The following is a 12,521-nucleotide window of genomic DNA, read 5'->3' on the forward strand; positions in this document are numbered from 1 at the left end:
AGACATGTCCCCCTGCTGAAGAAAGTACACGTCCAGCCCCGTTTGCGGTTCGCTAGAGAGCATTTGGATGATCCAGAAGATGACTGGGAGAATGTGTTTTAGTCAGATGAAACCAAAATAGGACTTTTTGGTAGGAACACAGGTTCTCGTGTTTGGAGGAAAAAGAATACTGAATTGGACCATACCCACTGTGAAGCATGGGGGTGGAGACATCATGCTTTGGGGCTGTTTTTTTGCAAAGGGACCAGGACGACTGATCTGTGTAAAGGAAAGAATGAATGGGGCCATGTATTGAGAGATTTTGAGTGAAAATCTCCTTCCATCAGCAAGGGCATTGAAGATGTGACGTGGCTTGGTCTTTCAGCATGACAATGATCCCAAACACACAGCCAGGGAAAAAAAGGAGTGGCTTCGTAAGAAGCATTTCAAGGTCCTGGAGTGGCTTAGCCAGTCTCCAGATCTCAACCCCATAGAAAATCTGGAGGGAGTTGAAAGTCCGTGTTGCCCAATGACAGCCCCAAAACATCACTGCTCTAGAGGAGATCTGCATGGAGGAATGCGCCAAAATACCAGCAACAGTGTGTGAAAAGCTTGTGAGGAGTTACAGAAAACATTTGGCCTCCATTATTGCCAACAAAGGGTACATAAAAAAGTATTGCGAAAAACTTTTGGTATTGACCAAATACTTATTTTCCACTATGATTTGCAAATAAATTCTGTAAAAATCAAACAATGTGATTTTCTGTTTTTTTCCCACATTCTGTCTCTCATGGTTATGGTTTACCCATGTTGACAATTACAGGCCTCTCTAATATTTTCAAGTGGGAGAACTTGCAAAATTAGTGGTTAACTACTTATTTGCCCCACTGTACATTTTAAAGATCGCGCAAACATTGACTTTTTTAAATCATAAGGAAATGAATAAGTAGCCTAACATATATGAACAAATATAAGTCAAAAGTGCACATTGACAGCTAAGATGATCTGAACCTCCCCATCAGAGTAAAAATAACTAAATATGATAAATAAGTCTCCTCTACTCTTTCGTAGCTCTTAAGCATTTGATCCATTTTATGTTGCATTGCATTTTTTTGTCTTATCAATTCAATTCAAATTTTTTTTTTTTTTTTTTTGCTGTTTCAGAAAACATGCACATTTAAACCAATCAGAGCTAACCATCTCTGCTGATCACATGTCAGTATGTCAGCCAATTGAACGGATAATTGAGTCCAGGCGTTCTGCTTTACTGCGTGCATTCGCACATTGACGTGACTCATCATCGTCAGACACAGATAACTGCAACAGCTGGGGAAACCTCCATACCGTCCGTGGAATAAAATAAATAATAAATATTGGTGGAAATGGATTACGCTACACAAGCACTTTATTATGCTCGTTGTTAACACTTGTGTATGTAAATCTGATGTTGGTAGATTGTTTTCTTCTTGGAAATGAAATGCATGTGTGGCAGCCAAGCATTTTAGGAACAGCATTCCGGCCCTGAATCTTATACTGGAACTGCGTTCCTGACCGTTCTGGCCCACTTTCACCCCTGGTTCAGGTGATATGCCATTCGATTGTACCCTTTGTTTTAAAAAACTACTAAAGCCACATTTTGAAAACTTCCAGAATAAATGTCTAAATTTTATTAGCAAATTTAAATGTAATTATTTGAACACTAATTATATTAACATACACAAGAAATACAAACTTTTTAAATCATCTCTTAGTATCCAGGAATGCCCAGACAAATGTTTTTCTTATTACTACTCAAAATTGTCTTTCTAGACCAGTGTTTTTCAACCAGTGTGCCGCGGCACACTAGTGTGCCATGAGAGATCGTCAGGTGTAAAGCGAGAATTTATCCAATATCACTTTTCTTTTTTTTTTTTTTTTTTACGTCGTTGGGCGGAGTTGCAGTCGGAAAGAATGAGTAGGTAGAATGTTGCGGTCATGTGCAAATGAGCAAGGTATTGCTTGTGTCGCGTTCAAGAACTGCTCAGATTTGTAGCCATCAGCCACGTTGCTGTCCGCGACAATGTGGACCCCAGCACGTCTACTGTACATCATTTGATTAGTCGTCAAGTGTCAATATACAGTGCCCTCCATAATTATTGGCACCCCTGGTTACGATGTGTTTTTTAGCTTCTAATAGTTTTTTGATTCAAATAATATGGGACCTTAATGGAAAAAAAGAGAAAAATCCAACCTTCAATACAAATGCATTTATTCAGTGGGGAAAAATTCCCATATAAAGAAATAATTATTTCACATCAATTAATGTGTGTCACAATTATTAGCACTGGTGTTAATACTTTGTACAACCCCCTTTCGCCAACAAAACAGCACCTAATCTTCTCCTATAATGTTTCACAAGATGGGAAAAGACCTAAAGAGGGATCTTCATCCATTCCTCTTTGCAGAATCTCTCTAAATCCCAGACCCAGTGACGACCCATCTTCAGCTTTCGGGCAGAGGGCAACAGATTTTGATTTAAAATGTCCTGGTATTTCAAAGCAATCATGATGCCATGCACCCTAACAAGGTTCCCAGGGCCTTTGGAAGCGAAACAGCCCCACGGCATCACTGACCCACCCCAATACTTCACAGTAGGTATGATGTGCTTTTCTGGGACCGTGTGTATTTTTGTGTGAGACCAAGATTGAGCTTTTTGGCAACAAACACTCTAAGTGGGTCTGGCGAGCCACCAAGGATGCGCATGCTGAAAAGCACCTCATACCCACTGTGAAGTATGGGCATGGGTCAGTGCTGTCTACACGCCAACAAGCTGTTTGGGAGGCATGCACGGAGAAAACCTTTCCTCACTCACAATCATAAACGCAAACGTCTGGAGTTCGCCAAGCGGTATTGGGGCTTCAACTGGAACAGTGTGCTTTGGCCAGATGAGACCAAGATTGAGCTTTTTGGCAACAAACACTCTAAGTGGGTCTGGCGTGCCATGAAAGATGCGCATGCTGAAAAGCACCTCATACAGTGCTTTTCACACTGAGTAAGTTTAAATATTGAGAAATTATTCTATAATGAAATATTCTATATAGAAAGTAATTTTGGAACATTTTTGGTTTGTGGTGTGCCGCGAGATTTTTTTCCAATGTAAAACCGTGCCGTGACTCAGAAAAGATTGAAAAACACTGTTCTAGGCAAATTAAATACCAGTGGCGCCACCAGGGGGTGGCCAGGGGTGGCCACCCCTATAAATTTTTTGGCCACCCCACTGGCCACCCTGCTTGCCAGTATATCGTTAGATTGTTGTAGCATCAGTTATGCATTTCATCCCAAATTAATGCATTTATTTTGTTTTGTTAAATGTAGGGCTGTCAAATTTATCACATTAACGGGCGGGAATTAAATTTTTTTAACTAATCACGTGAAAATATTTATCGCAATTAACGCACGCATTCGCAGTACGACTCATTCGCCCATTGCCGCAAACAGCCTACAATGGCGTCGTTTTACTTCTATACAGAGATAAGAGGCAGTGTCAAGTGAGTGGAGTAGATAAAAGCATTCATTTGGGCCGTGCTTTTAGTTGGCAAAAGCTTTGTCATCTCTCCCACAGCAACTATAAATATTGTGGGATGCGACGTGGGGAAGAATGACAGGAGTTGATCTTTTTCTTAACACCCTGTAATGTACCCAACGCAGAGAAGATATAGCATTTGCAGCCACCACACACAGTCATGGTTGCACCACTTCCCATCATGCATTTGGGCAGAACAGTTAAGTTGCTACAGTATCATTTACTGAAAGCTCAACAAATACACTAGATGGCAATATTTAGTCACAATATACAAACTCACATTTATCCTTTAAGAATTACAAGTCTTTCTATCCGTGGATCCCTTTCACAGAAAGAATGTTAATAATGTTAATGCCATCTTGTGGATTTATTGTTATAATAAACAAATACAGTACTTATGTACAGTATGTTGAATGTATACTGTATATCCGTCTTGTCTTATCTTTCCATTCCAACAATAATATACAAAAAAATATGGCACATTTTAGAGATGGTTTGAATTGCGATTAATTACGATTAATTAATTTTCAAGCTGTGATTGACTCAATTAAAAATTTTAATCGTTTGACAGCCCTAGTTAAATGTACACCTTATGCCTGATATATACATAACACAATAAAACAGAATTGTTGTGGAACTCAAAATTTTGACTGGACAGTTACGGACTATGCACATTAAATCATTAGTAACATCAAATATTACACAATACACCAAAGTATATCAGTAGCCGTGTGCTTAAGTCTTTCTGATAGTTTTCCCCTGACCTTTTTACTGAAATAATATAATGAAAACCTGAAATTATGGCTTTTAGTTTTGGCCACCCCAAGATTTTAAGTGGCCCCATCTGGCCACCCCTATGAAAAATTTCTGGAGGCGCCACTGAATATAACAAAAAGTTCTTGGTCATGGAGTAACATCAAAATTGTCTTTCTAAATAACATGACAAGTAAGGATTGGCTTTCTTCTGTCTTTGGTCTAACTTTGCGTCACAACCCGTTTTGACCCATCACTACCCGACCCCTCCTCCAGGTGGTAGTGCTGGAAGAGAGATTTCGGCCGGTCGACCCCTCCTCCTCCCGCGGGTCCCAGCTCCTCCTGACGCCCCCGCCTCCCGGTGCCGGAGCGCCCGTCAAGTCCTCCGCGCCACCGCCGCTGGCCCACCCTTCGGAAGTTCCTCCAGCCCGCCACAGCGCGACAGGTACGCCGAAGGGGGCAGCGAAAGACCGGGTCAGCCGACGCGGCGCCATCTAACGTCAAGTTTGTGGGTATTTTAGGACGACAATTCGTTGGCGAGAATGACAGAGCAGGGAAAGAAAGTGATTCTGGTGGTGGTGGATGTTCTCTGCGTCTTCGTAGGTGAGTTTTGTGGAATTATTTACCTTTTAGCGTTCACCCATTCATCATCCTAGCGTTAGCTGCCAAACAAGTTGCACCATGCAGACCACACTAGAAAACACGCGAGTGGGAAAATCTTCATTTATTGATTTCCCAAGCTTTATTCAGACACGGCACGTTTACATGAGAATGAATATGCGTAGCGACAGTGGAAGAAGGTGAATTATTCTGCTTGTTAGACATGAAATAATATTATATATGAAAACAGATGATTTGTAGTGAATAAATTTGATTTTTTTTTTTTTTTTTGGTGTTAATTTCTGTGTCCAACTTGTCCCCTCATGACATACAAAAGTGGGTTAGCGTCACAGTACTGAAGGTTCTATCTATCTTGTTCAAACAGGCCACAGTGGTGTGTTTCCCAACACAAACACACACAGTTACGCTTTAAAGAATGCTGGAAGGTCTCATGTTGCATAAACAGTTATCATTTTCATCTACTCGCAAACATTTTAAATGACCAGTGAGTGCAGGTTTGACAGATTTGACCCTACTGCCAAAACAGACAAAGAAACAGACAAAAAATGGTGGCCACGGTTCTTTCCTATCACATATATATATATATATATATATATATATATATATATATATATATATATATATATATATATATATATATATATATATATATAATACATATATAATATATATATATATATATATAATATATATATAATTTCATATCTTTATATATATATATATATATATATATATATATATAAAGATATGAAATTTATTTTTTTTGTCAAGAATCAACAACAAGTGGGACACAATCGTGAAGTGGAACAACATTTATTGGATAATTTAAACTTTTTTAACAAATAAAAAACTGAAAAGTGGGGCGTGCAACATTATTCGGCCCCTTTACTTTCAGTGCAGCAAACTCACTCTAGAAGTTCAGTGAGGATCTCTGAATGATCCAATGTTGTCCTAAATGACCGATGATGATAAATAGAATCCAAATGTGTGTAATCAAGTCTCCGTATAATGCACCTGCTCTGTGATAGTCTCAGGGTTCTGTTTAAAGTGCAGAGAGCATCATGAAAACCAAGGAACACACCAGGCAGGTCCGAGATACTGTTGTGGAGAAGTTTAAAGCCGGATTTGGATACAAAAAGATTTCCCAAGCTTTAAACATCTCAAGGAGCACTGTGCAAGCCATCATATTGAAATGGAAGGAGCATCAGACAACTGCAAATCTACCAAGACCCGGCCGTCCTTCCAAACTTTCTTCACAAACAAGGAGAAAACTGATCAGAGATGCAGCAAGAGGCCCATGATCACTCTGGATGAACTGCAGAGATCTACAGCTGAGGTGGGAGAGTCTGTCCATAGGACAACAATCAGTCGTACACTGCACAAATCTGGCCTTTATGGAAGAGTGGCAAGAAGAAAGGCATTTCTCAAAGATATCCATAAAAAGTCTCGTTTAAAGTTTGCCACAAGCCACCTGGGAGACACACCAAACATGTGGAAGAAGGGGCTCTGGTCAGATGAAACCAAAATTGAACTTTTTGGCCACAATGCAAAACGATATGTTTGGCGGAAAAGCAACACAGCTCATCACCCTGAACACACCATCCCCACTGTCAAACATGGTGGTGGCAGCATCATAGTTTGGGCCTGCTTTTCTTCAGCAGGGACAGGGAAGATGATTAAAATAGACGGGAAGATGGATGCAGCCAAATACAGGAACATTCTGGAAGAAAACCTGTTGGTATCTGCACAAGACCTGAGACTGGGATGGAGATTTATCTTCCAACAGGACAATGATCCAAACATAAAGCCAAATCTACAATGGAATGGTTAAAAAATAAACGTATCCAGGTGTTAGAATGGCCAAGTCAAAGTCCAGACCTGAATTCAATCGAGAATCTGTGGAAAGAGCTGAAGACTGCTGTTCACAAACACTCTCCATCCAACCTCACTGAGCTTGAGCTGTTTTGCAAGGAAGAATGGGCAAGAATGTCAGTCTCTCGATGTGCAAAACTGATAGAAACATACCCCAAGCGACTTGCAGCTGTAATTGGAGCAAAAGGTGGCGCTACAAAGTATTAGTGCAAGGGGGTCGAATAATATTGCACGCCCCACTTTTCAGTTTTTTATTTGTTAAAAAAGTTTAAATTATCCAATAAATTTTTTTCCACTTCACGATTGTGTCCCACTTGTTGTTGATTCTTGACAAAAAATTAAAATTTTATATCTTTATGTTTGAAGCCTGAAATGTGGCGAAAGGTTGCAAGGTTCAAGGGGGCCGAATACTTTTGCAAGGCACTGTATTTACAGACACCAATTTTTTTTCATTGTGACACAATTTGTTTAAAAGTTTAAAATATGCGATTAATTTTTTAAAGTCGTTTTTTTTCTTTTTCCAAATGAAATATTAGAAATCAATTAATGATTCTAAGCTAAAAATGACAGCCAATTTGAATAATAAATATAATTACTTACCTTTTTACGGCTGGGTTGAAACAAAAGCGGTTGCGCGACGTCCTTAAAAGGGGGTTTCCAGGGTAAAACGGACAAATTAAAAATAGTTTGGGGGCTTAATGCGCCATGAATCTGCTTTGGCAGCATATAGACATTTTGTTCTATCGAACACAACAGTTCTTTTGGCTTAAAATACAGCAGTTTATTTTAAAGAGGAGTGCAAGAGCAGAAACTGCTTTTTCAGTCTTGTCGTGTTTTCCGCCATATATACAGTATATATCGTATTTATTTTGAATAGATACATTTTTAAATTCATAAAATGGTAATAAAAAAGATAATCGAATGAAAACAAAACAGAAATTAACTGGTTTGGCTTGCAATACGATTCCAAAATTGACCTCCCCAAACATTTATAAATCCAATACAAAGGGTGAAAATGCGAAAATAATCCTAATTATTTTGATCCATATTGTTATCCCAATTATTAATCCTTAAAAATGTAGCCTGTCTATATTATTACTGCTTACATTAGACACAGAAAATTTGATGAAAATCAGCAAATCCAAACTTGGATCTTCATTTAAAAAATACAATTAAAAAAATGGCATTTATTTCTTTGAAATTTTAACTCAAGGAGATGTTCAGTAATTTAAGAAAATTTTAATAGCTCTGGGATTCATTTCAATCTTGGTTAAAGTGCCATCATTACTGGACATTTTTGTGATCATTTTAGAAATTTATACTAACTGACTCGATTAAATGACAACCAATTCCACACATTTGTAATGATTTTTTTCACCGCCTCGACGTTCCTATTATTTTATTTGTGAAGTTGTATGGTCTCCAATTGTTACACAAGCACATCATCAGCGATGTGTGATTGCTTGCCTGTTGTGACTTGTCCATGTCTACAGTCATGACACTGGAACTTGTAAGAGTTGACAAGCTCCAGGTGTTGTTGGTGTCAAATCATCATCTAAGTAGGTTAGAGGTGCAAAAAACTGTGCTCCTAAAAGTCGGAAAGATGGCTGAAAGGTTAGCGAGTTTAGGGAGTCATGGAAAAAACCCCCAGTAAAAAATAAACGGTTGTGATAAGTCTAGTAGCACGTCAAGCTCGCCCTTGGTGTACAGCTCAGGTTTCAAAAGATTTAAAATGGAAGTGGATTTCACCCTATTAATAGTCGCAGATAGAAGTTGAATCATGAGGAAGTAGAAAGGACCGTCCAGATTGTGCGTGTCAAAGCTGAGTGTGTAACAATGTAGTGAATATACCAATACGGTGATATGTACAGTTAGCATCCCTGCAATTCTGTCGGATAATGCTCAATTTCTCCCAGAAAATGATTGCAATTGCAAATGCTTTGGTAGTAATATCTTCATTTATTTTGCTTGCGATGGAAAAAAACACAAAAGAGGATGGGAAAAAAAATTAAATCATTATCATTTTACACAAAACTCAAAAAAATGGGCCGGATAAAAGTATTGGCACCCTCAGTCGAATACTTGGTAGCACAACCTTTGGACAAAATAACTGAACAACCGCTTCCGGTATCCATCAGTTAGTTTCTTACAATGCTCTGCTGGAATTTCAGACCATTATTCTTTGCTCCAGGTCTCTGTGATTTGAAGGATGCCCTCTCCAAACTGCCATTTTCAGTGCTCTCCAAAGGTGTTCTATGGGATTCAGGTCTGGACTCATTGCTGGCCACTTTAGAAGTTTCCAGTGCGTTTTCTCAAACCATTTTCTAGTGCTTTTTGAAGTGTGTTTTGGATCATTGTCCTGCTGGAAGACCCATGACCTCTGAGGGAGACTCAGCCTTCTCACACTGGGCCCTACATTATGCTGCAAAATTTGTTAGTAGTGTTCAGACTTTATAGTGCCATGCACATGTTCAAGGAGTCCAGTGCCAGAGGTAGCAAAGCAACCCCAAAACATCAGGGAACCTGCGCCATGTTTGACTGTGGGGACCGTGTTCTATTCTTTGAAGGCCTCCCTCTTTTTTTTTCCCTCTCATGTAAACTCTATGTTGATGCCTTTTCCCAAAAGCTCTAATTTTGTCTCAACTGACAAGATAACATTCTTCCAAAACGTTTTTGGCTTTCTCAGGTAAGTTTTGGCAAACTCCAGCCGGACTTTTTATGTCTCTGGGTCAGAAATGGGGTCTTCCTGGGTATCCACCATAGAGTCCCTTTTCATTCAGACACCGACGGATAGTACAGGTTGACACTGTTTTACCCTCAGACTGCAGGACGGCTTGAACTTGTTTGGATGTGAGTCGAGGTTCTTTATCCACCATCCGCACAATCTTTCGTTGAAATATCTCGTCAATTTTCTTTACCGTCCACATCGAGGGAGGTTAGCCACAGTGCCATAGGCTTTATAGTTATTGACGACACTGTGCCAGTAGACACAGAAACATTCAGATCTTTGGCGATGGACTTGTAGCCTTGAGATTGCCCATGCTTCCTCACAATTGTGCTTTTCAAGTTGTCAGACAGTTCTTTGGTCTTCTTTCTTTTCTCCATGCTAAATGTGGTACACACAAGGACACAGGACAGAGGTTGAGTCAACTTTAATCCATTTTAACTGGCTGCAAGCGTGATTTAGTTATTGCCACCACCTGTTATGTGCCACTGGTAAGTAACAGGTGCTGTCAATTACACAAATTAGAGAAGCATCACATGATTTTTCAAAGGGTGCCAATACTTTTGTCCGGCCCATTTTTGGAGTTTTGTGTAAAATGATAATGATTACATTTTTTTTCCATTCTCCTTTGTGTTTTTTCACCGCAAGCAAAATAAATGAAGATATTACTACCAAAGCATTTGTAATTGAGACTTTTCTGGGACAATTTGAGCATTATCTGATAGAATTGCAGGGGTGCCAATACTTTTGGCCAGCACTGTATGTAGTTATCGATATGCTCCCGTCAAAAATCAATATATATATTTTTAAAACGTGTTGCTGTTTATTAAACTAACCATCAGGTTGCTATTGAAATTTTCCATTGCAAATGTGCCTTTAAGAAAGACGTATTCGTTTTCAAGAATATTGCAATAATGCATTTGCTGTATTTATACAAATTCTTAGGGTTGTCAAAAGTATTGATACTTATATATTGTATCCGGATACAATATTTAATTGCAAAAGTAGCGATATTTATAGTTTAAACTTGTGACATTTGTTTTGTTGTTTTTGCACTACCACAGATCACCAGAAATTTGTTGTCATGGGGGAAAGTCGATTTTGTACTATTCTGGAAACTACTACGTAATGGTAATGTAGGATATTTTTGCATCTTTTTTCTTAATAAAAAATGTTAGTATTGTGATTACGGTTTTGAAATATTCTCATAGTCTGTGAAGAAGGCAATAGTTTTTGACAGATTGTCCGCAACAGCACTATAAATATGTTTATTTTCCCATTAAAAATGGCTTCGTTTCACTTTAATAGTTGTATCTTAGAATATCATAGACCTATATTTCGCAATTTTTTTATTGCCATATCGTGAACCTTGTATTCTGAGGTACCCAGAAGTTCTGTCCCTTAGTAGTGAGTTGTCGATAACTCGCGATCAGTATTGTCATGTTCTTGTAATCAGATTACTTTCTGTCAGTGACGAGCAATCTAACACGTTCATTTATCCAAACCAGTAATCTGAATAAAGTTAGTTTCCTTAGTGTCTGAGCGTTTCTATTTTGTTATTGCCTCATAATGTATGTAGAATGAAGAATACTGTAGTCATGTACAAAGAGCATTTTGAATAGAAAATGCTAGAAAGGTTCCCTCTACACATTCATTTCCATAGTAACCGCTCATAGTTACTCTCTGTTTTGGTCTTGAGTGACATACGCTAAGTGTTATGGGACTGATAGATGTGAGGAACACGGGTGCACATTCGAGCCGAGTGCAGTCACCTGTTGAGATGTGTTCCAGCAATAGGTGGGAGCCACTACATGCCCGGCCGTTTCGTAGCTTTGCCGTTGCAATAGTGGGTAGTCATCGATCCAAGTCAGTGAACATTATTTACATCATATTCGTATGGCACATTTATGCCGTGGGTTGACATGTTCATTTAGTATCTTTGGGATGTGTCGTAAGTCCGATTGAGTGTAAAGTGCAAATTGACGGCGTGTGTGTACGGCGTACTTTCGGGTCGTTCGTGCGCATTGGCGTCCGCCCTCACTTTTGTGTTTATTGTTCTGTGCAATTAATTTGTGTGTTGTTTATTATTGTGCAGTCAATTTGCATTGTTTTGCTAACCCGAAGTTCAGAATTTTTGACATTAGGCTTAATCTTCGAGTTAGCGGGGGTTTAATTAGTCAGTGGAGTTGATTTCAACAAATTCCATGCAGTTTGTCAGTTATTGTTAATTTCAAGCCTCCAGAGTGGCTAAGCTAGCGCGAGTCAATGGTGGTTGAAATCAACTCGATCGAATAATTAAACCCCAGCTAACTCGAAGATTAGGCCTTATGCGAAAAATTCTGCTCTTCCCCTTTAAATTCAATAATAGTGACATTATTCTGATGACATTATTCTGTTGTCATTCTTATATTGAGGCAGCAAAGGAAGAAAAATTGGTAAAAAGTAAGTAATAAATTACTTTTAAGTAGCTTACCGGTGGTTACGCCACTGTACAAGACTGTATCATTAACAATGGTTGCCGCTTCCTGTCTTGTACTTGCCCGAACCTTTTCAGAAGGACACCTGGTGACTGATTGGTTGGAATGATAATAACCAATTTCTGGCTTATTTATTTATTTATTTATTGCCTTCTCCCCTTAACCACAAGACATGCACACAGTCAACACCCCGATCACCCATTTTTATGGACAAACAATCCAATCTGTAATTTTGCCAGTTAAAGACCAAATGTGAAGTAAGGTTGGCCAACCATGTTTTTTAATAATATCAGTGGCTAAACAATTATAAGCATATTTTCGTTTTTTTTTTATTTTACGCAACCCTTGCAGATTCTTTGTTTAACCCATAGCAACGCCCTTGACAACGAAAATGCTTTTCTTCGACAATCTTCGGAAATTACGTCACACAGAGAACTGCGAGAGAAGTCCGCCATAGAACAGTATTGCTGCATTGCTTCTCGGTAAGATGCCACGGCGGTGTGTGGCGATGTATTGTTCTCAATCTAAAGAA

General features: G+C 38.9%; 1 protein-coding gene across 2 annotated transcripts in view; it reads left to right on the forward strand.

Moving 5' to 3' along the window:
- The first annotated feature begins 4,590 nt into the window (after nucleotides 1-4,590).
- LOC130931343 (phospholipid phosphatase 2-like) overlaps nucleotides 4,591-12,521 on the forward strand; it is a 46,537-nt gene continuing 38,606 nt past the window's right edge. The window contains exons 1-2 of one of the 2 annotated variants that reach the window (XM_057860066.1): nucleotides 4,591-4,739; nucleotides 4,816-4,897. In XM_057860066.1, coding sequence (XP_057716049.1) covers nucleotides 4,837-4,897 — 61 coding nt within the window. In that variant the 5' untranslated portion in view covers nucleotides 4,591-4,739; nucleotides 4,816-4,836. Of the gene's footprint in view, nucleotides 4,740-4,815; nucleotides 4,898-10,446; nucleotides 10,644-12,521 lie in introns of those variants that run through there. The other variant, XM_057860067.1, reaches the window with a different exon arrangement.

This window comes from Corythoichthys intestinalis, chromosome 15 (assembly GCF_030265065.1).
Source record: "Corythoichthys intestinalis isolate RoL2023-P3 chromosome 15, ASM3026506v1, whole genome shotgun sequence".
NCBI lineage: Eukaryota > Metazoa > Chordata > Actinopteri > Syngnathiformes > Syngnathidae > Corythoichthys > Corythoichthys intestinalis.